This window comes from Sturnira hondurensis, unplaced genomic scaffold (assembly GCF_014824575.4).
Source record: "Sturnira hondurensis isolate 20B ecotype Veracruz unplaced genomic scaffold, ASM1482457v3 Scaffold0019006, whole genome shotgun sequence".
In the NCBI taxonomy this organism is placed as follows: Eukaryota; Metazoa; Chordata; class Mammalia; order Chiroptera; family Phyllostomidae; genus Sturnira; species Sturnira hondurensis.
Genome location: NW_028091637.1, coordinates 9381645 through 9407877, shown reverse-complemented (window position 1 = coordinate 9407877; position 26233 = coordinate 9381645). Strand labels below are relative to the sequence as shown.

The following is a 26233-nucleotide window of genomic DNA, read 5'->3' as shown; positions in this document are numbered from 1 at the left end:
GGGGGGGGGGGGGAGGGGAGAAAGATCTGGGCACTCGATTCCAGCAGATTGCTAGGGTGTTGAAAGTCTTCGCCCCGCCCCGCTCCACAGAGAGTAGAAGGGAGGGGAACAGAAGGGAGAGAAACAGCAATGTGTGGTTGCCTCTCATGTGTCCCCTACTGGGGACCTGGCCTACAACCAGTGACCCTTTGGTTGTCAAGCCTGTACTTAATCCACAGAGCCACAGCATTTAAGATTTCACTTATTTATTTTTAGAGGGGGAGGGAGGGAGAAAGAGGGGGAGGGAGGGAGAAAGAGGGGGAGAGAAACAGCGATGTGCGAGAGATACATCAATCAGCTGCCTCTTGCATGCCCTTAACCGGGGACTGGGCCCGCAACCCAGGCTTGTGCCCTGACCAGGAATCAAGCTGGTAACCCTTCAGCTCACAGGCCAGCACTCAACCCACTGAGTCGCACCAGCCTGGGCCAGAGACCTAGTATTAAACATCCTTATGTATCTAATACCTGATGTGGTGCCTTGCTAATTGTGGGCATTCAAGGCCGCTGGAGTGATGGCGACTTTCAGGCCTTGTGTCTGCTTGTCACTCAGCCCACCCTAAGGAGGTGGGGGCCTTCTTTGTCTTAAACCTTTGCTTTTCCTCTTACCTGAGGCCAGGAGGGCTAGGACGGGTCACGAAGGAGTTTCTTGTCTGCCTTCCCTGGGCCTGAGGAGAACGTGGGCAGCGGGGATGGTGGGCCCACCACTCCTGTCACTTAGACTGTACCTGACCTTCCGGGGCCCGTCAGTGGCCTGCCTCTCCCATTCACTGGCCTTGCTCTATGTGTGTTTCTCTCGTGGTTCTGCACGTGACATTTGGCTGAGACTTTTTCTTTTTTGAAATTTCTATGAACCCCTTTCTGGTGCAGACCTCAAGGTCAAGGCCATGGACTATTTGAGGGGCCCGGACCTTTGCAGCCCCAGAGCCCTCAGGGTCTTCCTTGATAGGGGGCCTGGGAAAGAGCCTTGGGCCGAGTCATGCAGCTCCCAGAGGGGTACTGCCAGAGAGGAGGGAAGGGCATATTCTAGATGAGCATGCTCACAGGTACCGCCACGCACCCAGAGTGAAAGCCACAGGCCCCACGAGGCTGCTGCCATTCACTAAGCATTTCCTCTGTGCCAGGCACTGGGCTTGGTGCCTTGTCTTCATCAGGCCTCTCGGCAGTCCTCTGAGCTGGGGGTGGTCCCACCTGCATTTTGCAGAGCCCAAGAGGGAGCCCAACAGGAGGAAGGCAGTGGAGTCAGGCTTTACAGCCGGGACTGTCTCTCCGCAGCTGGAGCTCAGAGCTCAGAGCTCCCCCTTTTTGTCTCCCTGCCTCCCGAAGCTCTGGGGCTCGTGCTCTCTGTTGTGTGGCCTCTCTCTGTTGTTTCTCGTGACTTTCATCCCTGTGCTAACGAGCTTCCTGTGAGTTGGGGAGCAGGACACCCAGAACGAGGGCTGTGGTGGCCCCGGGCCCCTCAGCCCCACACAGCTTCGCTTTCAGAAGCCTTGCTGAGCCCTGGCCAGGCTGTTAGCTCGGTGCTGGTTTGCAGACGCTAGACCTCTGTTAATTGAGATAATGCCACCGAGCATCTGACACGGCACTTGGCATCTTGGCCCACATGTCTGTGCCCTCCCTCTGCTGTGCCCCCCCCCCCCATTCCTGGCTGCAGGCTGATACTAAAGGAACTTAACTGTGTGCTTCATGGCCTTGAGTCCTGCATGTGGGTGGCCAGGCCTGCCACTGGTCTGGGTCAGAAGCCACAACTGCATCTGCTGCTGCTTCTTGCTTTTCCTTTTTTGTACTTTAGATTTTCTTTGTTCCTTCTCAATTCTTTTTTTTTTGTGTGTGTGTGTGGCTTTCATTTAAAAGAGGTTTCCAAGCAGACGTGTGGAAGTCAGCAAAGGACGGATGCTGCTGCTTCCTGTGAATGCTCCCCTTGAATGTCTTTAAAGAAACCCCTGTTGAATCCTCTTGGTGTAATTATTCCTGATTACCTTGGCTGATGACAAATGTCCCCACATTTTCTGTCCTCCCCAGCCTTGACTTCCTTCTTCCCGCCAGGGTGCGCTTTATTGAAAATTAACTCTTCTGCAGGTCGGCCCCTTTGCTCAGGAAGAGCATCTGTCCTTCCAGTCTGTGAGAGCCAAGTGTGGCAAGTGTGTGTGTATGTGTGGTTAGAGCAAGGAAGCCAGCGCGTCCATGGGCGGCAACAGAAGGATGGTGGCGTCCGTGGCGACCAACTCAGCCTCCCCCAAACGGCAGCTCGGACCAGCCTGCGGTGTGGACGTGCTTATACATGAACTAAGAGACTTCTCCATCGGGTCCCGCCCACATTGGCCTCACTGTACCTACCTCCAAATGGCAAGATAAGGTCCCCTCAGTAGGGTGGTGGCTTTCAAGGCACAGTTAGCCACCCCACTTTGGACGTGAAGAAGACAGTGCATGTGCGGAGCCATCCACAGCCGCCCTGCATCAGGGCCGAGGGGCATCGTCTGGAAGAGACGCCGTCCCGGGACATGTGTCTGACAACAAGCTCTTTGGTATGACTTCTGACCAGAGGAGAGCACCATCCAGTCGACTGAGAAACGCTGCACCTGGCACAGATGGCCTGCTTGGGGACGTCAGAAGCTGGCACAAAAGAGACCGTTCTGGAGGAGAAATCCCACCTGTGCGAAGCGTGGGAAGGACAGTAGGTCATCAGGAGCAGCCACTTGATAGTCATATGACAAACCTTATGTCTGTGCTCGTCCTCAGGGGAACCCGTTTTCCCCAGCATGTACAAGGGAGTGACCTGTGCTTGATAGTCATGCAATAAAAATGTCTTATTGGGGCATGAGGGATAGAAATGCCGAGTGGAGTTTGCCGGACTGCGGGCCGTCTTTTACGCCTTTGACTGTGCCAGTGGTATCCATTCCTGTACAGAGCTGAACTGTGTCTCTGCATGCAGCTATGCCAACTTTCATGACGTTGCGCTGTAGGATGTAAAATATGACTAATATGAAGATATACTATGAGGATTAAGTAATGATTGTGATAACATTGTTAAATATGCTGTGAATATTGAAATGGAAAAATATGACGAGACATAAAAGGGACTAAATCCTTGGTTTTATGGATTCCATGAACATAGGCAGCGAGAGTAGCACCGTTATTGTTAAAAATGAAAACGCATTGGTTTAGTAGTCGATCCCTGGGCACTTCTTAGACACTCAGACCCCTGGCTTCCCTTCTAGTATTCACCGTGTTTCTTTGTCCCCTTTATTCCTCACTCACCTACTCTTTCAATTTCTCGAGCCCCTGGACCTTTATCCATGTTTCAATTTCACATTCCTACTCTTTTCTAGAACCTCTCATTTTCTGGCAAGCCAACTTCTGCTGACTTTTTTTTTTATTTGAGAAAGAGAGAGAGCTAAAGAGAAACATCATTTGCTGCATTCATTGGTTGCTTCTTATATGTGCCCTGACCAAGGATTGAACCCGCCACCTTGGCAGGTCAGGACAATGCTCTGACCAACTGGGCTATCCTGCCAGGCAACTTCTTCTGTTGACTCTTATCCCCTTGTGAACAGAAGTGGCCATTACTGCATGTTATAGCATGTTCTGTGGAGTCGTGGAGTTGACAGAGAGTTACATGGGGGGACACACATTCCCTGCTTGCTCCTCGCCCTGCTGTGTGGCATGACGGTTCTCTCATGTGAGGTTATTGGGGGTAGTGGTTTGGGTCTTCTCCTCCACCGCCCACCTTTCTGTGGTCTTCAGAACACCAGATATCCTTCCTGACATGGCTGGGTTTCCCCATTTTCCCATAAAGACAATATGTGGACAGTGTTTGCTTCTTGTCATTCAATACCAAGTTCTTGGGTATGACTCAGAGCCAGGTGCCAGGGTAACGTGTACAGGGAGAGGTGCCAGGCTTTAAAATGATTGAGCCGCAGTGTGCTCGCTGCTGGAAGAGAATTTGATGTTCTTGCTGTAGGTGGCTTCTCTGTGCTTGGCCAGGTAGATTGTCAGGCCAGTGACAGATCACTTGAACTCAGTGGGTTCTATCTTTCTGTTGACGCCTGTTCACTGGGGCAGAAGATGGCCGTAGGAGCCCACTCACCCTGTGTAGACCCCGCATACCTGCATGTCTGTGGCGCGTGGGCTCTGCCCTGGGCTGGCCCCCAGCTCGACAGCAAAAAGGCTTCTTCAAAGGTTGGTTATGCAGCCCCACAGGTCTCTCTCAGGTCGGCTCAAATCTGAGGATTCGGCTCTTTGAGTTTGGACACTAGGTGCGCATTTATACATAATGCGCATTTATACATAATGCACATTTATACATAAAGAGGATGTTAGCTGGTCAGCCTGCTCACAGTGGCCCCAGGTCTTTGCTGGGAAAGAAGAGAAGATCCTTGTGAATAAAGAAGCATGCATTGTGTACACACTGCCTGAGAAAGGGAACACGAGAGTGAGGCCCAGGAAGGTGGGTGGAGTTGGGGAGCGTGGAGTGGAGTGAGGGCCGCAGTAGGGAAGTGACTGGACTCTGACGATAAATGTCTGTTTTGTGGATATTTCCTGGAACTGACCAAGTTGTAGTTAAATTACAAATGTGTGTTGAATAAAAATAGATTGGAATGGCAGTCTGGGCTTGGAATTTACATCTGTATCGGATGGAGAATTAGGTTTTTGTTGAAAAGCAGAGATGAAAGCAAAGTTCAGTGTTTCCCCACACCAGTCTCCCCCTTGAGAAGACTGCTGAACACAAGTCGGTTTTGCCTCTGGTCGGGGCCTCCCCACAGTCTCAGGGCTGTGCCGCTCCCACTGGGCAGGAAGGAGAGGCGTGGCTAGAGGCCGGACGCCCATGTAGGTGAGGGACTGCGATTAGATGGCTCTCCGCCCTGGGGGTCTCTCTCTGTCATGATCTCAGACCCTTCAGTGCTTGAGAGGCCCTGTGGCCAGTCCAGGGGCAGACACCCTTCTGAGAATCCAAGGTCAGCATGGACACTTTCTCTCCAGAAAAACGCCACCATCTTTATACAAAATATCAAGGGTAGTGGTAGATACCTTAAGGAGTGTCCATAGAGCCCAGGTTAAGAACCCTGGTTTTGGGGCACAGGTCGTTGTTAAGCTACCAAGGAGCTGTCCCCAACCCCAGCCTCCACGTGGCTTTCTCCTGTTACTGGCTTTGCTTGTCCTTACCCCTGTTTGCCAACAAGCGTGATGAGTCACTTGATTTTTGTAGTGCCAGATGCCCTGAGGTGGTCACATGGTAGAAATATTGAGTCATAATTTTTGTTTTTATTAAAAACCTCATTCCACAGCCTGTTTCTCTTTAAAACACATTTCCATTCCATTTTATCTTCAAGTTTGTGTACATTTCTGTGGCTGGGCTGGCTCATTTGCAAAGATCCCTGGGAGACGGGAGATTTAGAGATTCTGCTTCGGTCTTAGGAACTTCCTCAGCACTAGAAAACCCTTTTTTCATTTTCCGTTTTCTTCTGAGGTGGAGGCACACTGCTCTGCCACCTTTGATCACCTCCAGACGGTTGTCATTGCTTTACAAGCAGAAATTCGCAATGACCTGAGGGTGTGGCTGTGCAGGGGCCCCCAGGACAGAAGCAGGACTCTGGGAGCCCGAGAGGGGAGGGGCATGTGGGCCTGATTATGGAGAGGAGTCTTGAGAGCCAGTGACCGTTGGAGCCGTTTTGGAGTTTATGTCAGAGTAGCAGACTCAACAAACCCTTGGCCCCCAAAAAGAAGAAGGCTCCTGCCTTTAAACCTCCACCAGAGCCGGCTCTTCGGACCCTGCGTGTCTTGCACTGCCTGCTGACAGGCGCTTTGAGGGCGGTGACGTATTTGTGTTTACATTGCCAATTGATACCTCGCAAACCGAGTTCACCTGTTACAGAGTCCCACCGTTCTATCCACTTCATGTTTGGCTCCAAAACAGAGGGTGGCCTCGCCTCTCTGCCGGTGGACCAAGTCCCAGTGTGGGTGGAAATGCGGGTGTCCTCCATGAGGTTCACTCACAGTGCGATGAATGAAGCCCGCTCTCAAAAACAAAACAAAGCAAAACACACCTGATTATTTCCTTGAGGTTGGGTAGGAGAATTTTTTGCAAATCATACTGCAAGAAAAAGGGCGAGTTCCTGGAAGCTGTGGGAGATAAAAATATTGCTGATCCTTGTTTAAGCTTCGGGCGCAGTTTGCTGAGAATCTGAGCCAGCGAGGCGGGTGTGTGTCGGGCCCCCACGGCCTTTCCTCCCTTGGCAGGACTGCAGGGCACTCTGGACACAAGTCGCCTGGAGGCAGCCGACCTCTGGGGCCTGTGTACCACCCTTCCTTCTCTCCGCTGGAGCCAGTGTCTCGGAGTCACATCAGACACAGAGGAGAGAGGTGCTGTCACCTGCAGTGGGAAGAGCGGGAGAGGCCTGCGTGCGCACTACCGTGTGTCCTTAGGCTCACGCTGCAGGACCTTGCTGAGGCTGCCTGGTTACTGGAATCAGGGACAAGCCAGGTTTAATTTACCCGTAAGGCGGAACATCAGGGGGAGGTGGTTGGTTGCAGGGGGTCTGCCGACATGTAGCACCGAGTGTGGCAGCGAGTGGGCGGGATGGCAATTTCCCTGTGTGCTGGTTTGGAGGCAAATGGGAAATCACATTTCGGAAGAAAGAATCATTCTTTGCTTCATAAATCTTATGACCGCCTCGCTTGAGCTATTGATTTGTTTCCGTTTGCAGCCAGGACTTTGTGAGGACAACTGATTTCAAGCAGAAATATTGCACTCAACACATAGCTACCCTTCGTGTTGAGGCGTTGAAGGACTTTGCATGCCACCCCCAAACCCTTGGGTGCGTGATGGAGCCTTGGTTTGTTTGCGATTGTCCATTTTCTTCCCAAAGCAAGATACCTGGGCCTTGTGCTCTCCACTGCCGCCTGCTGCTCTGGGGTGAGGGGAGTCGGCTGATACAAGTGACCACTTCCCAGGGCCCCACGGGAGTAGCGGCAGCAGCCCCTTTGCCCCTGAAGGGATGTTGTCTGAGTTCTCTGACTTCCTGGCGTAGAATCAGGGCACCCTAGAGCCCCCAGACATCCCTCCCGTTCGCCCTCCCTGAACCAGGATGCAGCCCGGCACTCTCAGCTAGTTCCGTATATTCTAGCAAAGCCCCTTGTCAATGACGTCAGCTGCCATACTTTGTGATGAGGCCAGAGATCCAGGCTGTGATGGAGAGAACTCAATTCTTGGCTGGGGGAAGGGCCTGTGGGCATCACCGAGGCTTCCCCACGGTTTCCCCGACATTGGAGCTGCTCAGAGAAGACTTGAGAATAATCTGAGGAGTATGTCTATGGAACATGTCTGTTTCATTTCCCGTTTTAAACATACCTACCCCCCGGGAGAGGGAAGCACTGTATTTCCTCTCTGCGGGGCTGGTCAGGAATGGCCGGCCACACGTATGTTGGGCCTGACAATTACAACCACCTCAGTCACTGAGACGGCCTTTGTGTATCGCAAGTACCTTTAAATAAAATGAGAGCATTCTGTCTAGTGAGGATGATAAATCATTAGATTTTGCATGGCCATGTGGGAAAGTCTGTCCCCTCTTATATTTAATTCCTAGGAGCTCCTGCATTTCTGTGTCTCGAGCTCACTGTGTCTGACCCGTTGTTGATAATTAGAAACAACTACAGGATGGTTTGTGCAGAGCGGTTTTGCTTTGCATACAAACAACGCCCTAAGAACATAGGTGAGTGTGGAATGGTGGAATGGGGGCCATTCTTTTCATCAGAATTTTGAGGGTACTTAACAAAGTAGCCAGTGCTCTTGAGTCTTGGGTGTTGAAAAAATGTTATGCTCAGTCATTCATTCCCTTTGCACATTTAGTTTATTAACCTGCCTTTTTTTTGTCAATGGAAAAATGGAGCAAGCAATTAAATTAATAAACTTGCGTTGAGGGAAGCAGGGTCTCTTGGCCCGCATACATCTCAGCATTATTTTAAAAATGTCAGATTTCCTTTGCATTTTCCTTTTTGTCTCTCACCCTAAATTGGCACCAGCTCTGAGCCATTGGTCACACTTTTTAGGGTGATAGTAACTGAGGGGGAACAGTAGAGAGAGTCTCAGTAAATTTTCCCATAGATGAGGTCATTTCAGTCCCTCTCTGGGTTATCAGACTTTTACTTAGAAACAGAAAAATTTGTATTAGGCATAACATGTCCTGGGTTGTGCAGACTAACAGGAGAATATTGGTTGGGAAGAATAGTCAAGATTAAGGGGGCTCATTCCCGTCTGCGAGAGTTAGTTTCTTAAAGGGCAGGTCAGTTTTTTGTTAGGGCAAGTCCTTAAGCCAGAAGGCTCACTAGTGGAGGGGGGTAAAGGGAAGCTCAGAGGGTACGTGCAGTAGCCGAAGATGGCCTGCACCCTCAGAAGGGTCACCCTGCGCCCTGTGGCCAGCAGGACTTGTTTACAGGGAGACTTGGGGAGGGACTGGATTCCCTCTGCCCTTGCTAAGCATATGGGTTTGCGTGCCATGCTTCTGACTTCTGCTGGACCAGTTGGTGATTTTTATCAACCATCTTCTTGTAGCCAAACTCAGGCCCTGAACTGGTTTTGTCCGAAGATGAAAAAAGCGACACTGAAGATAAGGAAGAGAGTGAACTGGGCGTCATGGAGGACCAGCGCAGTGTGATTCTTCACCTCATTTCACAGCTCAAACTTGGAATGGATTTGACCAAGGTAGGTTGGCATGTCCCACTGGGTGCGTGGCGGCTTGCTTGGGTGCCATCTCTACCTCTAAGCCTCCCCAGGTCCCCTGCCTTTCCTTGTGGTGAGACCGGAAAAGCAGAGCGGGGTGGAGCTCAGAATTGCGGTCGAGGACGGATACTCCAGGTGTGATTGGAAAGGAGATTGATGCTCAGCCTCCGTGTGTGAGCCTGGCACGGGCTTCCCTGCAGGAGCTGTGACTACGAGGGCAGGGAGAGCGTTGGCAAAAGGGTGCGAGGTGATAAGGAAGATTCAGGATAGGGTATTTCTGTTTCTGGCCGTGTCCTGGAGAAGGGAAAGATGATCGGCAGAGGTAGGTGAGGCACGCTGGCCACAGAGAGAAAACGGGAGGGAGGAAAACAGTGGAGCCAGGAGTGAGGCTTCCACGCTGTCACTAGCTCTCACAGCGCGTCCCCCAAAGGCAACCTGGATGGTGACCCAGATCTCCTCGTCCACTTGTAAAGAAACGGACCCGCTGGTTGGTGCGCGTGCAGCCAGGATTCTCCCCGGGGAACCTCCTCCAGCATCCTAACCTCGGGTGGCAAGCCAATGGCCCCCAGAGGCCTGCCCTCCCTGCAGGTCTGTGACCTCCCTGGGGAGGCCAGCAGGAAAAGCAGTTGTGCATGTAGGTGAGAGCTGGAATGGCGTCATCGGGGGCACAGGGGTGTGGAGGGTGCCTGGACTTTGCTGTCTGGACCACCTGCATTCTGTGTTTAGTCTCGGTTACTCCCAAAGGGCAGAGTGAGAACTAGAGGCTGTGTGGAGAGACTGGGCTCAGTGCTGACGTCGTGAGAGGTGTGTCCTCAGTCTTCTCCTTAAGGAGCACTGTGTCGTGTGATGGACGGTATGTGGTGGAGAGGAGAAGCCCCAGGGGCTGGGAGAGGCACAGCCCGTGGGGAGGATGTGCTGTGAATGGAAGATCTAGATACTGAAGGTCAGTCGGAAAAATGTGGGCATCCTTGAAACGGACAGAGCCCTGGAAGGCACAACCTGCAGAAGCCGCCATGAGGGGAGTTGGCTAGTTTGGCTGCAGTGAAGGTTGTGGATTCCCCAAGTTCACCTCAGGCTGGAAGGGAGGCCACAGAAGAGGGAGGTGGATTTGAGAGATTCTTCAAAGGGGAAGATGACGACCTAGTGACTGAGGAGACAGGAGTTGGGAGTCCCAAGGAGGACAGAAAACCCCTTTTCTTTGGAATGTTTTTTATGTATTTGGAGATGAGTGTGTCGTATTTTGGGAGACTGCACCCCTTTAAACAAAACTGTGGGCCCAAGCTGAGGGGGCTGACGCAGGAAGTCCCTCCAGCTTTGCCATTCTCCGCCCCGTGCATGGGTTGGTCTGCCCAGCTCTGCACACCCGGCCCTGGGTTCTGTTCCCCTGTCTACATTCTGGTCTCTGGGCTGTGTAACTCTCACCTCTGTGGCTGGAGGATTCATTTTAAATGCTGCCTTTTTAAAAGCCGCCTCTTCTTTATTGTAGCGGATTGTGGAGTCAGTTCAGATGGAGCTTGAGTTAAGATCCAGAGGATAGAATATGGGTACTAGCAGGATGTAAAATAATATTTTTAAATTGTGGGTCATAACCCATTTAGTAGATTGTAAAGCCAATTGTAGTGGGTCAGTTATCATTTCTAAAGATTGAAATAAAATATAATAGAAAATATCAGAAAATAACACACGAAACTTTTAGTTCTGTCGCTACACGAGTAATTGGACTACATTATAAAATGAATTCTCATGGATCATATTAAAAAATGTTTAGAGCCCCGGCCGGGCGGTGGCAGGTGGCTCAGTTAGTTGGAGCATTATCCCATACCCCAAAGGTTGCAGGATTGCTTCCCACTCAGGGCACATACCTTGGTTGTGGGTTTGGGGCGCCTACCAGAGGCGACCAATTGATGTTTCTCTCTCACATTGATGTCTCTCTGTCTCCCAAATCAATACTGAAAAAAACTTGGGAAACACTGGTGTGGACTCATGAAAGATGTAGGAGAGAGACTCTCAGAGTCACTGAAGTTGTCCACGTCGGATGTGGAGAAGCAGGAAGATACTGCGGGGACTGTGGTACTACGGCAGGCTGACTGTCCCCAGAGGCAGTGCGTTAGGGGTCTCTGGTTTTAAGGAAATCAGAACTGTGCATCTTGCTGTTTTATTAGGATCTGGTTGCTTTGCATTTCCGGAGCCAGGGTCTATTTCTATGAAAGCAAATGTTGGGTTTATTCACCACTCAGCTGGCCACATGAAAGAAAAACTTTGTCTTAGTCCGCAGTTTATTAACTTACTTATTTACTGGGAAGAAGCTGCTATTTAAAAGCCAAGCGGGAACTTGATAAGGAAGCGGTAAGACCTTTTATTTCATGTAAGGTTTGTGGGCTTTTGTTCCTCCGTATCAGAAAAGGGCCGGTGAAATTCTGTCTTGCTGTCTTTTCTCTTCTTGGTTCTTGCCCAGGCCATTAAGTTAAGCACGGGCTAAGTTGGCAATTGCAGACCTTAGCCGGAATGGAGTGTCTGCTGAGCGGACATCCTCTGATTCAAGGATGAAGCTCTGGTGTCTGTTTATGAGGCAGGTGTGCTGCCTGTTTTTGGAGCTTGCGTGGCAGTGGGAACAGACTCAGAGAAGAAGAGAAACTGGAGGTGGGACAGACGTGCAGTGAAGAGAAGTACAGCTCAGCAAGGAGGGTGGGAGGTGATGGGGTCGGGGTGGGGGGGTGGCCTCTCAGACTGGGCAGGTGACATTGTGCCAGAGACCAGACTCAGAGGAGGAAGTGAGGAAGTCAGCCTTGTGAGTGTCTCGTGGGAGCGTGATCTGTGCTGAGCAGACAGGAGTGAAAAGGCCCAAGATGGTCCTTTCTGGGTGAAAGGCCCAGTGTGGCTGGATCAGAGGGGACCGGTCCTGTTTCCTTCACCTTCTTGTTATTGTGACGTAGGGGGCGTCGCGAGCATACCGATTTTTTACCCTTTGATTGAATTATTTTGTTAGAAAAACTTTCCAGGGTCCCTCACAGTATGCAAAGATTGACATTGCTGTGCTCAAGCTCAGAAATAAGCTTACAAGGAGAATTTCTTACAAGGGGAAATTTGTATGAAAAGAATCAGAAGGTCCAGGGATTAACTACCTCCCCCCACAACCCCCAGGCAGAACTGTGGATATTCAGGGTCTTCTATCCTTCAGCTGTTGCTTCCACTTCCTTTCCCTTCAGTTCTTCTCTCCAGATCTTGTTTTTAATACGCTGTCAAACAAAGCCCACTACCTCTCCAGAAATGTTTGCCTTTTAACAGAAGACACAGTAGTGACCTGGCTTCCCTAAATTTGTGTGTGTACATCTGTGCCACCAGGGGGCAGTGTGTGTGCCATTTCTGTGCTCCCTTCCTGTGGGATTGGCATGATCTCATCCATCCTGTTCTTCCCGAAAGAGTTCCAGTGAGTGAAGGTGAGTCTTCAGGCGCCCTGGGGGCAGTGAGGGGTCCGGCATGGGCCTTGACCAAGCAGAGTCTGTTCATATCCCAGCTCTCTACTTTTTTAGCCATGTGAAAATGACAAAAACCTTTCTGGGCTTCAGTTTTCTCATCTGTGAAATGGAATGGTCATCCCTGCTCACAGGTTATCGAGAAGATTCAACAGGATAATGTGTATCCTGCTCTGACCTCTGTGGCTCAGTTGGGTGTTGTCCTGTAAAGCGAGGGTCACTGGTTCGATCCCCAGTCAGGGCACATATCGGGTTGTGGGTTCAGTCCCTGGTCAGGGCATATATGAGGCAACCAGATCGATGTTTCTCTCTTGCATCGGATGTGTCTCTTCTCTTTCTCCTTTCCTTGCTCTCTCTCTCTAAAAATAAATTTAAAAAATCTTTAAACAACAACAGAAGAAGATAATGTGTATCCCCAAATACTGTGCTGGGCTGGAATTCTATAAAAGGCTTACATTGGAAACATGTCTTGCATTCTTACAATACTTTTCGTGTTTATATAATTATTTCTCTGTATTCTCAAATAACCAGTTATTTCCAGAAGCATCAGAGGTGGTCCTGGAGGCTGCTCTAGTCATTGGGAGACTTGTTTCTAGTCGTCAGCTGTGTCACTGAAATACTGTGTGACAAGCTTGGGTCTGATTTTTGTTGTCCTTATTTTCCCCTGGTTTCTAGATGAGGGTGCTGATCCCTGACGATAAACTCCACCAGCAGAGAGTAAGTGCGTGAGCCTTTACTATGTGCCAGGGAGGCCCTGGGCTAATTTTATGCTCCCATTTAATACAAAGAACCTAGGCGGTCGGCATTCTCCTTTCCCCTGTCTTGCCGTGGAGTGAGTCTTGGAGAGGTGAATGTGCCCCCACACACGTCTCTGGGTTGCCAAGAGGTGAACCTCGACTCACAGCTTCTGGCGCACTTCCGCAGGCCGAGGGCTGGGATTCCGAGGGAACACGGGGGTTGGTTTCCACAGTGTCTCTCTCTCAGGTAGTAAATATCTTATTGGAAAAGATAAAATTTTATTTCAAACCCTTTCCATCTAACGAAAATTTTAATAGATGCCTTCTGTGATGTTCTAAGTGCAGGGAGATTGGTTGCCAAGGGATCTGGCACTTTAAGGAGATTGAGTGGAGCTCTGGCAGCGGTGAATTGTCTCCCCTTGCTTTTGAAAGGTTGGGGCTTTTATCTCTTTCCCCTGGTTTCCTTAAAGGATTACATAGATCAGTCTCGGTGGGTGGTCTTGGCCTCTTTCCACTTGCGTGTTTGCACTGGGTAGGTTTGCCAGTCTAAGGGCAGGGTGATAGGTAGATAATTCTGAAGGTTATTAAGGTAACTGATGCTTCTTTGCAGAGCATTGCACCTGCTCCAGGCCTTCCGTTGCAGCAACTTGCTGTGTTCCCTGCTGGGGGGAAGGGACCGTCCCTCTTCCCGGGAGCCCTTTGACTTTCTCCTTTCTCCGTGGGTGACTGAGGGTTTGGAATTTCTTAGGGCCCAGGTCGGAGATTAGTTACTTACATTTAGATGAATGCAGCTTTAAATGTAATTAATTGTTCTCTGAGTCCCAAGTGCAGATCTTCTCTTTTTTTCCCTTCCTGCAAAGCAGTTCGTTGTCTTAATTATGTTAATGGGAGAAAAGGCAGCCCTTATTGATGGCTCCATAAATCTGCAGCTAGATCTGGCCATTTGGACACCGTCATCTGCGCAGCTGGGCCATCACTCACCTCTCCACTGGAGGCAGACAGCCCAATTAGTACCCACCAGTTTTTGGCTCTATCTCTCTGGTGTCCACCGCCGAAGAAACAGGTGATTAAGTGACTTGTTTGCAAAAATACACACACACAAAAAAGAGCAGGAAGATTGTATGAGAGATAGAAGTCTGCTTTCACGAGCCTGCTAAGATGGAGGTGTAAATAGACACACTTTGCCTTCCTGCGTAGCCACAACGAGGTTTACAACTAACTTCAAAGTATAACCAGAACTGCCAGAAAATTGAGCTGTATGGAAGTCTGATAACCAAGGACTTAAAGAAGAAACATTCATCCAGATGGGTAGGAGGGACGGAGATGGGGAGCCAGGGCAGTGGAGAGGGCGTGGTATGGCAGTGGCCGGTGGAACGGGCGGTTCCACCTTCACATGTAGCAGATAAAAACCGGGAGGGACACCTGGGGAGTGAGCCACCTCCGCGCCAGGCCCAGACCATGCAGCCCAGGGTTCCATCGTCAGGAAAATAAAGCCTTCATAACTCCTGCTATAAAAACCAGTGGGGGTTGGGGTGGCGGAAGAAACTGCCTGTCTCTCAGGATAGTTCATTTAAAGGACTTGCAGGGCCCTAAAATGTATGCAAACCCAGCCACTCTGGTGTTCAGCACCAGGGGAGCAGCTAAAAAGGGTGCCAGTCACACGTGGGAAGTGAGGGAAGTGACTCGAAATGGGGCAAGAGCCAAGCCAGCAGCATTGTTCCCTCACATACAGTGCCACAAAGTGGCCAAACAGGTTGCCCCCCCCTGTCGCATACCTGAGGCTCCGCCCCTTATAATGTGACAGGTGTGCCAAGACAGAGTCAAAGCAGCTCCATGTAATACACAGAAACAAACACAGGGAGGCTGACAGAATGAGGAGATAAAGAAGTATGACCCAGATGAAAGAAGAGATCCAAACTCCAAAAAAAGAACTAAGCAAAACAGAGACCTATCAGATGCAGAGCTCAAAATACTGGTGGTAAGGATGCTCAGAGATCCCACTGAGTATTGCAAACGCATAAGGGGAGAAACGAAGGCTACACTGAGTGAAATAAAGAAAAATCCACAGGGAACCAACAGCGAAGGGAAGGAAGCCGGGGTTAAATCAGTGATTTGGAACATGAGGAAGAAGTAAAAAGTTAACCAATACAGAATGAAGAAACACAAATTCAAAAAAAATGAGAAGAGAAAGATGACTCTGAAATATCTCCAAATGTGCCGACATCTGAATCATAGGGGTGCCAAAAGGGGAAGAGGAAGAACAAGAAATTGAAAACTTACTTGAAAAAAAATAATGAAAGAAAACTTCCCTAATTTGATGAAGGAATAGACATGCAAGTCCAGAGAGCACAGAGAGTCCCAAAGAAGTTGAACCCAAACAGGGCAACACCACAACACATCATGATGAAAATGCCAAAGGTTAAAGATAAAGAGAGAATCTTAAAAGCAGCAAGACAAAAGAAGAATTACTTTCAAAGGAGTTTCCATGAGACTATCAGCTGATTTCTCAAAAGAGACTTTGCAGGCAAGAAGGGAACTGGCAAGAAGTATTCAAAGTGAGGAAAAGGAAGGGCCTTACATCCAAGATGACTCTGTCCAGCAAAGCTGTCATTGAGAATGGAAGGGCAGATAAAGTGCTTCCCAGACAAGGTAAAGCTAAAGGAGTTCGTCATCACCAAGCCCTTATTATGTCACATGTTAAAGGGGCTTATCTAAGAAAAAGAAGACCAAAATTATGAACAGTAAAATGACAAACTCACAACTATCAACAACTAAATCTAAAAAAACAAAGGCAAATAAGCAAACTCCTAGAACAGGAATAGAATCACAGAAATGGAGCTCACATGGAGGTTTATCAGCTGGGAGGGGGAAGGGGGAGAGTGGGGGAAAAGGTACAGGAATAAAAAGCATAAATGGTAGGTACAGAATAGATAGGGGAAGGTTAAGAATAGCATAGGAAGTAGAGAAGCCAAAGAACTTGCATGCATGGCCCATGGACGTGAACTAAAGGGGGAGATTGCAAGAGGGAAGCGGGGTACTGGGCAGAGAGGGGCAAAGAGGAATAAAAATTGGAACACCTGTAATAGCATAATCAATAAGTACATATTTTTTAAAAAAGAAATCTACTTTAACGAAAGGTGTGATGTCTGGCCCAGAATGTTCAAAGGGCTGGTGTGAAAGGCGTCTGTCTGGCGTTCTGTACAAACACCGTCAAAACCTACCAAGAAGAGGTGAAAGGGGAGATGGTCATTCCACTCCGACCCACCTCCCTCTCTCACGTGTTCTCCTTTTCCCTTCTCAGACAAAGCCACAGCCTCACTGTCAAGTGCAGGATCCATATCCAGTGGGTTGGACTTGGCGTTAGCTGTGACACCATACTCCCTGCGTGTGCAATTTCAGGAGGGTTATCTTGGGAAATTGGTCAGTTCTCAGGTGTTGCATCTGCAGTAGAGCCTATTTTCTTTTTCCCTCCACGTTTTTATTTCGCACATTTTCTAATCCACAGTAGAGTTACGAGAATAGTGTGATGCATTTCCATGCATGTATCACCTTTATTGGCTGGCTAACATTTTGCCTCTTTGCATTTCTTCTCCCTTCTTTCCTCTCTTTCTCCACTGCCTCTTCCATTTCTCCCCACCCCACAACCCCACATACACATGTGCACGTATGTGTATGTTTATTTTCTGATGAAGCACTTGGAGTGTTGCAGGATCTCTGAACAGTGGGACATTCCTCTTCTGCATTCCACTTGGAAAATTTAACATTGATGCAATACTATTTCATAAAGGGCCCATTGTAAAAGTTTCCCCAGTTCTCCCCATAATGCTGTTTATAAGTTTATTAAGAGCGAAAAGAGCGCCGTGGATGCTGTGATGGAGAAGTGTGGGCGCAGTGAACACAGGGAGGAGGCGGCTGCTGGTTTAGCCTTGGGAGCGAGAGTTGTTGGCGAAAGCTTCGCAGAGGAGGTTCCCTGTGAGCGGAACAGCCTTGAATCATTTGCACAGGGCAGGGGAGAGGGCAGAAAGGGGACGCAGGAGTGAATGTGTGTGTCAGTGGAGGGGCACCTATGAGGGAGGGCTGGAGGCCAGATTGAGGGGTACTGTGAGCCTAGAGGGAGCTGGGGGTCAGATTCACCTTCATCTCCTGTCGAGATTTGAGCAAGAAGAATCTGGCTGTGGTGTGGAGAAGTAAGTAAATGCAGGTGGGCAGGACCAAAAGCCGGAACACCCGTGAGGGAGTTTCGGCTGAGGTTTTCTAGAGGGCTAGCTACGCATGTCCTCCCTTTTTTTTTTTAACTGCATTTTCTTTCTTTTCTTTTTTAAATATTTATTTATTTATTTTTAGAGAGAAGGGAAGGAGAGAGTGGGAGAGAAACATCAATGTGTGGTTGCCAATCATGTGTCCCCTGCTGGGGACCTGGTCTGCAACCCAGGCATGTGCCCTGACTGGGAATTGAACTGGTTACCCTTGGTTCGCAGGCCAGTGGTCAGTCCACTGAGCCACACCAGCTGTGGCAAATTCCATCATCCTGAAGGTTTCTTTTGGTTCTGATGACCAGTGATTTGGGGTTCTCAGTGGAGTTCTTTTTCCTGTTTATTTTGTTTTAATCCTTCAGGTCCTGAGTTCAGAAATGATAAATAAGGAAAAATGCTTTAAATTCTTGCCTTTTTAAAAGTACACCATGAGGACATGTTGTAGCTGATTCTTTCCCTGCAATTTCGGCCTCGGGAACAGACATGGGGATTCTTGCTGTCCAGAGGTGGAATTGTCTCCAGCGCAGCCCCATTGCTGCCAGGGGTGGGGAGGAGGATGGGCGTCAAGGTCGTGGAGTCGTCTTCCCTTGGCGTTCCGTGTGGCGGGGCTGACAGCCCTCGCTGTCTTTCTGCCCACTCCCTCCCGGCCTGCCTCCTGATTGGGTCCCCGGGCCCTGGAAGGGAGAGAGCAGGAAGGGGCGTGGTTTGGGGCTAGTCTGGCGATGTGGACACTGTGGCTTCTTTTTGTTTCTCATTGATTCAGCCTCACTGAGGGGGTTGCCTGGGCTACTGAAGTCCACAGTCCCTAAGCTGCATGGCCTGGCTGGGGCATTTCTTGGGGGAGAACTCAAGGGGCTCTGGGGGCAGGAGAAGGCGAGAGGATGAGTGTTTGGGGTTATTTCGCTTCTCTCTTTACTCTGCTGTCAGCCCCGTGCGTGGTGGGAAGCCGGGGGGAGAGGAGCAGCCTGGAAGAGTCGGACCCCTGAGGCTTGAGATGGCTGGTGAATGACGCCCGTCCCACCGAGAGGCACAGGCAGTAGTCCCAGTGGCGTCTGCAGGCCCTTCTGAGCCAGGGCGTGCTTCTCCTGGCCAGCTCAGATCCTTGAGTGTCTCACTGTGGTTAAGTTGTAGCAGACAGAACGTTAGGCAGTCTCCTTTAACTTGCTGTAGTTGTATTTTAAATCATCGTTCTTCTTCCAGCCCATTATAAAAGCAAAGCAGAAAGGTGCTCAGAAGAAATAAGGAAGTGTATCAAGACCAGATACATTAACATTTGAGGCCTTTCTATGATATTTGGATTGTGTTACGTGTCTAATTTCACATCTGGCCGCTTCTTTACTTAATACAGGTGCATTTTCCTCTGGCACAGTTTTTAGATGAAAGATAGAAGAACCTTAAAAAAGATACCAACCTCATCTGTCCAGTGGGCTGGCCTGTCTCCTTTTCTCAGAAGCCCCTGTGCTTTGCTGACCTCATGCCCGCCTGTCTGTCTCTTTCTCTCAGGACCTCTGTCTTCCAGCAACGTGCTCAGCAAGGCTGGGCCTTAGCAAGCTGAAGTGGAGGCACGGTTACAGATCTGTGGGCCGAGATGTTCACGCCCAGGGATGTGCCCCTTTGCAAATGTCCTCCTGCAAGTTAGCGACTGTGTAAATGAAGGGCAGGCTTGGTCATGTAAGGAGGGAGCACGATCCAGCTGCATGGCCTTGGTCAACTTGCTCGACCTTGAACTAGTGTGGATCCTCTTTCCTCACTTGGAGGGGGTCAAGGAGGAGCCCGCAGGTCAAGGCCAGGCTTCCAGCTTCAAAATCCTGTGATTCCCTGTGAGGAGGAGCCGCAGCGTGAGATGCTCCAGGTCAAAAAAGGCTGTGCCGTGCGGCTTAGGCAGGGGGGACGCTAACATCTAGGCACTTAGAGTCATTTTAAGATCGCTGTCGAGCCGTGAGAAACAGGCCCGCTCTCCTCCACGTATCAGCAGTAGTAATGAGTTACCTGCTCTCCAGCCCAACTTCACAAGATCCTTCATTTGCTGTAAGTAACTAATCACGGGATTACAGGCATTTAGGTTGTATGGCACCTGAGTGACCACTTCGGATCGACAGGGAGTTTCTGTGTCCCATCCCCGACAGAGCCACCCTGACTTCTATTTATCTTCAGTCATGGGGCCAATAACAAACCCAGGTTCAATGCCAGCCTGCTGCTTTGTAACTTCTGGTCGCTTCTTCTGGCCCACATGGCCCCTGTCTCTGCTTGGCGGCAGCTCCGTGCACATCTGCCTGGTAGTTGGCCTTGCCTCCCGGAGACCTGGGCCGGGGCCCCTGCCACACCCCTGCTCTGCCTGATCTCGTTGGGTTTTATAGGCTTCTCTTGTGATGGAGATTATCAGATGGTTGCTGGTGGGTCCTGGTCTACCCAGACCCCCTTTGATACGGCGCCAGCAAGCCGCAAAGTCCCTGTTTGTGGGAACACACTGAGCACCCCCCTTGGTTGTGCCTGACGTCGGGAAGGTCATGGGCAAGCCCTTCCGAGCTGTTCTCTTCACCCTCTAAATGATGAGGAGCGGAAGAGGGCTGTGTGGTACCGGGCGGACGGCAGTGGAGAGAGACAGAGGCCGTTGTGTTAGCCCAGATGGGCCGAGAAGAGAATCACTTGGAACCGTCTTGTCCCCGAAGCCAGGTTGGTTTTGATGCCACTGCCACAGCTACTTCCAGTTTCGGCCACATGATTTCCCCTGACGCGTCATTTGTGTACAAATCGGAAGAAGCTGTGCCCTGGCTTCAGCCGTTGAGCGTCTGCCTGACGTGGCTGCAGCTTTCACATGTGTCCCTTTCCGTTCGGTCGTGTCATCCCAGGGGTTCCTGTCTGACTTGGCCTCCTTCCAACCGCAGGTGGTGCTTCCCACGTTCATTCTGGAGAAGCGGTCCCTGCTGGAGATGTATGCGGACTTCATGGCGCACCCAGACCTGCTGCTGGCCATCGAGGCGGGGGCCACGCCGGAGGAGAGAGTCATTGGCTTCGTGGAGTATTACCTGACCTCCTTCCACGAGGGCCGCAAGGGGGCCTTGGCCAAGAAGCCCTACAACCCCATCATTGGCGAGACGTTTCACTGCTCCTGGGAAGTTCCCAAGGACAAGGTCAAGCCAAAGAGGACTGCTCCCCACTCTCCTCCCGGCCACCAACACCTGGCGGCCAGTGACCCTTCCGAAAGCTACAAGCTAAGGTTCGTGGCTGAGCAGGTGTCCCATCACCCACCCATCTCCTGCTTCTACTGCGAGTGCAAGGAGAAGAAACTGTGCGTCAACACTCACGTATGGACCAAAAGCAAGTTCATGGGCATGTCTGTGGGGGTCTCTATGATAGGAGAAGGTAAGCCATATCGTGTTCGCTGGAGTTCGACTCACACACAGTGATGGTTGCGTACCTGATAGACCACTGATGGTTTTCTTTGTGGAGTTCCTCGTTTTTATCTTGCGTGGGGATTGAGGGGTGAGGGAGTGGGCGGGCAGGAAAGGGGGCTGGGTTTTGTTGTTTTGAGACGAGATCCTGATAGTTTCTCTGTGGGGCCGGAGTGATGGACTGGATGGGGCACGTAGCTGTCTGTCCACCCGGATCTCCCCGTGCGCCGCATGTGCGTGAGTGGCCTTACATGTGCTTTGTTTTCAGCTTTGCGTGACTATTGCAGCCGGCTCCAGATCTGTAAAGCACATTTTTACCCCTTCCCACCTGTTTTCTGGCTCAAAGACGGTGAGGGAGAGGAGTGCTAGCTACCTGGTCACCATCTGCTCCTAAACACCCCTATGGCAGATCTCGGGCCCCTGGGCTAGAGGTTCTGAAGCAAGAGCACAGCGTGAATCACCCGCTCACGGCTTGCTCGTTTCTGTCTCAGCAAATAGCTACAAATGAAGTTGACCCATCATTTGAAAAAACCTGTGATAATCCTTGTTAAATTCAAGTGTCTGTATTGGTGATTCTTTAACTTCTTTTGAGTCGCACATCCCTTTGGAACTTGAAGGATGTAGTCTCACTTTTTGGGGGGTGGTGTGGGGAGCAGAAGGAGGCTTCAGTGTCAGGGGGTAGACAGCTTCTTGGGAGCCCCCCTGTGAAACCCCAGGAGGTAAGAACACCTGTTGTTCACTGAGCACCTACTAGATGTCGGACATCGCCTTAGGAGCTATGGATACTTGCATGAACAAAACAAACCCCCACCCCCCCAAAAATCTGTCCTCGTGAAGCTTCTGTTCTAGTCTATCGTGGAAATAAAATTCTGTTTGGAGGGTTGGAGGGTAAGTGCTATGGAGAAAAATAAAGCAGAGAAGGGGCCTGGGAGTAGTGGGGAGAGAGCAATAAAGCTTCAGGATGGGGTGCCGGCTGGGAAGGCCTCACTAAGAAGGGGACATTTAAGCAGAGACGGGGGGGTGATAAAGGACAGGCCAGGGGAAGAATATGTACAGCAGAAAGAACGGAGGCCCTGGCATGCTGGCGGCAGGCAGGAAGCCCGAAGAGCTGGAACAGGGTGTACGAGGCAGGGATTCGAGGAATAAGGTCAGAGAGGGGACAGCGGCCAGATCTGCAGGGGCTCGGGCTGGGCCGTTGCTAGGGCTTTTGGCTCTCACGCTCAGTGAGCCGTGGAGCCGCTGAGGGTTCTGAGCAGAAGAATGTCGTGATCAGAGTCACAGTTTATGGAGATTATTTGAGTTGTCTGTTGAAAGCAGACCATAAGACAGGTAGAGATAGGAGCAAGGAGACCAGTTAGGAGATAATGGTCATAATCCAGGCAAGAGGGCGATGGTGTCTTGGGCCAGGGTGGAGAACTAGTGCAGGAGGAGAGATGCGGTGAGAGTCTGGACTTACTGTGAAGCGGAGAGAGCCCAGAGGATCCGCGTCTGGTGTTGGTTTCGAGAGGAAGGCGGTATCGAGGCTTTCCAGCTGAGCTCCTAGAAAGATGAAGAGCCATTAACGGAGGTGGGGGAGGCTCGGGGCTGGGGGAGCGAGAGCCAACTTGGGTGGTGAGTGTGGGAGCTCAGTTAGGTTGCGTTATGGTTTAGTCGCTCAAGGAGGGTGCTTGAGTCGTCACCTGCAGTTCTGGAGGGAGGCTCCGTGCTAAGGTAAAAACCTGGACCCAAAGTCTGGAGCCTAACGAGATGGCTGAGTGAGCACTGCTGCCGGCAGCCTCCAGCATCTCGAGGCCCAAAGGCCGAGGAGCGGCAGTCAAGGAGACTGAGGCCCAGAGAGGTAGACGGGCTGGGAGAAGGCGCTTCCCGCCAGCCGAGGGAGGCCGTTTTGAGGAGGACGACAGGATCAGCTTAGTCAGATGCTGCTGCTCCGTTCTGGGAAGGTGGGGAGTGAAAACTGACCGTTGGCTTTTGGACTGAGAAGGTCATTGGTGACCCACGAGGGGCGTGAGTGGAATGGTGCTGGTGAAAATCTGATTGCAGTACAGCGGTTCCTGCTTATCCACTGGCAGTACATTGCAAGACCCCATTGCAAGACCCCGGTGGGTGTCTGAAACTGCAGGTGGTAATAAACCACACACACCACACCACACCACACCAAGCGATGATTCACACCCTGGCTTGGCAGAGAGGAGCAGCAAGTGGTTTCATCATGCTCCTCAGCAGGGGACCCAGTTTAACATTGGTGAATTGTTTACTTCTGGAATGTTCCACGTAATAGTTTCGGACCGCTGTTGACCACAGGCAACTAACCGAAACGGTGGAAAGTGAAACCATGAATAAGCGGTGACCGCTGTAGATCCGAGAGGGCATGAGGGGACAGGAATCGGAGGCTTCTCCTCGCAGCCGTGACAGGGAGCTGCACTGGGGCCGCGCTGATGGGGTTGAGGCCGCAGGGCAGGTCCCGGCAGGCAGGTCTCAGCCCAGCTGCTGGGGTGCTGTGTGCGGTGCCTCGTGGTGTGGTGCAGCGTGGTGCGGTGCCCTGAGCGGGGAGCTGGGTCCCAGCACTCCAGGCAGCTATTGCTCCTGAAGGCAGGGCGAACGCGCAGGAAGAGGCTCGCTCAAGACCCCTGTGGGGGAGGCTCGTGTTTGCACTGCTTCATGCACTGGCGTGTGTAATAAGGAGTGAGAGTGGCATTAATCTTGGTTGTGACTTATCTGGGGCTCTGTTTCTGCAGGTTGGCAGCGGCCCCCCTAACGCCTCGAGGTTTGCGCTGGTGAAGTCTTTTATTTCCAAACAGATCTTGGGATTTGGGAGACTCATTTCGTTCTGCTTAATTTCGCTCCTTAGCCTCAGTTTCCCACGGGATGTATTGCATGGAGAAGAAGTGTGCTCATGTGCAGAGAAAGTAACATGCTGAGGGAGGCAGCCGCCCCCCCTCCCCCCCCCCCCCAGTTAACCTGAAGCCCGTGGAGTGGGAGATTGCAGGCGTGTTCTGTAGAGATACTGCCCTCGCTTCCCGTGATTGATTCGTTCATTCACTGACTTTTAGTGTCATCTGGAAATTCATCCAGCTGTTGAGTTTTATCAGCATACTAGAATAAACTTCCATATTAACCTACAAGACATCTGATATGACTTTAAGACCATAGGATGGTCTGTTAAATGTGCGTGGTGGGGCAGAAGGAAGAGCCTATGAGGCGGGGTCTGGGATACGTGGGAGGCAAGGGCCTTTGGTGGGAAGGATGCCTGGAGGAACCTTGCCCAGATGGTCTCTGAATTAGAGATACTGCTTCCGGTGTAGGTACCTCCTTCTCCATAACGGGGTGACTCAGATCCGTGGGGTCGTCCATTCATGTGTGAGATGAACAGCAGTTTACCTGGAGTTGGATGTGTGGGAGTGAGCGGGATGGACCAGTTCCCGCCCTGCTGCGCAGGTGAGGGGGGGCGGTGTGCTGATGTTCTAATGTGAGAGTCAGAACACAAGACGTGCCCGAGAACTCGGAGGTGTGACAGGTGATGACTGCTGCCAGCGAGACAGAGCCGGAAAGGAGGAGAGTGGGCTGCTGCCAGGGGGCCTCAGTGAGAGTGGAGGACCTCACCGAAGGCTTGGGGGAGCAGAGAGGGTAAGCCGTGTGGATGTTCCAAGCGAACAACCCAGCAAGCTGAATGCCCACAGGCAGGAGCGAGTATCTGGACAGTGCCAGGAACATCAGGAGGCCAGTGTGGCTGGAGCGGAGCAGAGCAGAGGCGGCGGGGGTGGCAGGCAGGGAGAGGAGAAGAGCCCAGGAGCAGGGGCCAGGTCATGGGCACTGGCTTGGGGAGCCCGGAAGACCTTGGGTTTTTGCGGAAGACCTTGGGTTTTTGCGCTGAGTGAGGTGAGAGTCGGTGGAGGGTGGTGTGGTTCTGGCCACCTCCCATGGCTGCTGTGTGAAGCACGGACTGAAGGTGGGAGTTAGGGGGCCCCGTGGCAAAACTAGGCGTAGACAAGTTGTTTTTCTCTTCCTCCTTCCTACGCGCGCCCACACTTTAAATCTGAGACTAGCCAAGAGTAAGTGCTCGGTGAATGCAGTACATTCTGAGAAAACTAAATGAATGTTCCGGTACACAGGAAACATTCAAGTTCCTGTCTGGGGACTCCCCTGCGCGCGGCAGAACCGCCTGCTGCCAGTTGTCAAGCCGCGGGGAACCCGCAGATCCCTAAATTACAGCAGGGGCTGGGCGCCTCCCTTCTCTGGGCCCACGCAGGGATCTGCTACAAGTTTTGGATAAAGGTGAAGCTTGCAGATCGGTTTCTGGTGATTTGGGGAAGTCTTCAATCAGAGAAACTCCGCCTCTTCCTAGCCCCAGGGTCGCTTCCTGCTCTCACCCAAAAGTCGAAGGGCACCCACCGCCCTCCGGCCCCAGGGGTGGGCTGTACTGAGGGGGTGGGGGTGTGACGCCCTTGCCTGTGTGATGGCTTCAGTGCCAGTCCTCGCCTCCCAGCACGTCTGCTCACCTCTCCCCTCCTTCCTTGATTCTCTGCACCCCGTCCATGCTGTCAGCCCTTCCACTTAAGACCACCTTCCAGGGGGCTCCCTCCTGAGCCCAGCAGAAGCCACGGCCTCTGCCCATCTGCTCGGAAACCTCGCTTGAGAGTGGTGGGTGCTTTGGGCCCTGGTTTTCCCACCCCGTCCCCTGCGGTGAGCTGACATCTTCGCCATCTCCCTCGGTTGGCAGCTGTTGCGTGTCTCTGTCTGCAGGGTAGGCCCCTGCTGTCCCAGGGCCTTGGCTCCCTTGTTCCAGACACACGGCAGGTAGGGGCTGGGCCTTTCATTCATGGGGCACAGCCCTGGGCGCGGTCCGGGATGTTCGATGCTGTGGGTGGGAAGCCCGGGACCGCCCTTTCTGAGGCCTCAGCTGTAGGCACCCCTGAAGCAGAGAGAGAATTTGCTGCTGCTGATTTTCTGTCTGCTCGGAAACTCCTATGATCTTATTTTTCCACACCGCAAAACCCTTGTGAGAACCCCCAGACGTCAGAGTTTGCTGGTTCCTGTACTCAGAGCTCCTTTGCAGGACTGGGCAGGGGGAAGCAGGATGCTTTTCTCGTCCTCACTCGTTCCTTGCGTGGATCCAGAACATTCCGTGGGTATTTTGACTGAGTTTAAAGTAACATTTTCCTAACCCTCTCATGGTAAAATTTAGATTTTAAATGGGTCCCCTTGAAATTGTGTGATAAATACATGGGCTTATCTTTTAAATTATTGCCTTAGGCTGTGGCATATTTAGCTAACTACGAAATGCCATTATAAAGTGCTTCATTACGCCTTGAATTTACTTAGGTTGAAGCTCAGAGACTGTCTCCCCCACCCCCCACACCGAGGCTCTGACACTGAAAACCCCTAATTGAGATGCCATTCAGTGTCCCCATCCGCCGTGTCCACAGGGAAGCAAAGACACCTCTCCTGTCTCCCCGACACTGCCGGGGAGCTGCGGCCAGTTCTGCTGGTCTTGCAACACCCCCCCCGCCCCCCCCGCCCCCCCGCCAGACACACAGCAGCAGAACCAGTGCCCAGTAAAATGGCACAGCCTCTTAATTGAGTCTGTAGGGAAAGGCAATTAGTTCCAGCAGGAGAAGTGACGCGTGGC

At 51.4% G+C, this 26233-nt stretch overlaps 1 protein-coding gene across 2 annotated transcripts in view; it reads left to right on the top strand.

Moving 5' to 3' along the window:
- OSBPL10 (oxysterol binding protein like 10) overlaps positions 1 to 26233 on the top strand; it is a 242023-nt gene that overhangs the window by 205510 nt on the left and 10280 nt on the right. For both annotated transcript variants that reach the window (XM_037070682.1, XM_037070681.1), the window contains 2 exons: positions 8585 to 8734; positions 20101 to 20578. In XM_037070682.1, coding sequence (XP_036926577.1) covers positions 8585 to 8734; positions 20101 to 20578 — 628 coding nt within the window. The remainder of the gene's footprint in view (positions 1 to 8584; positions 8735 to 20100; positions 20579 to 26233) is intronic.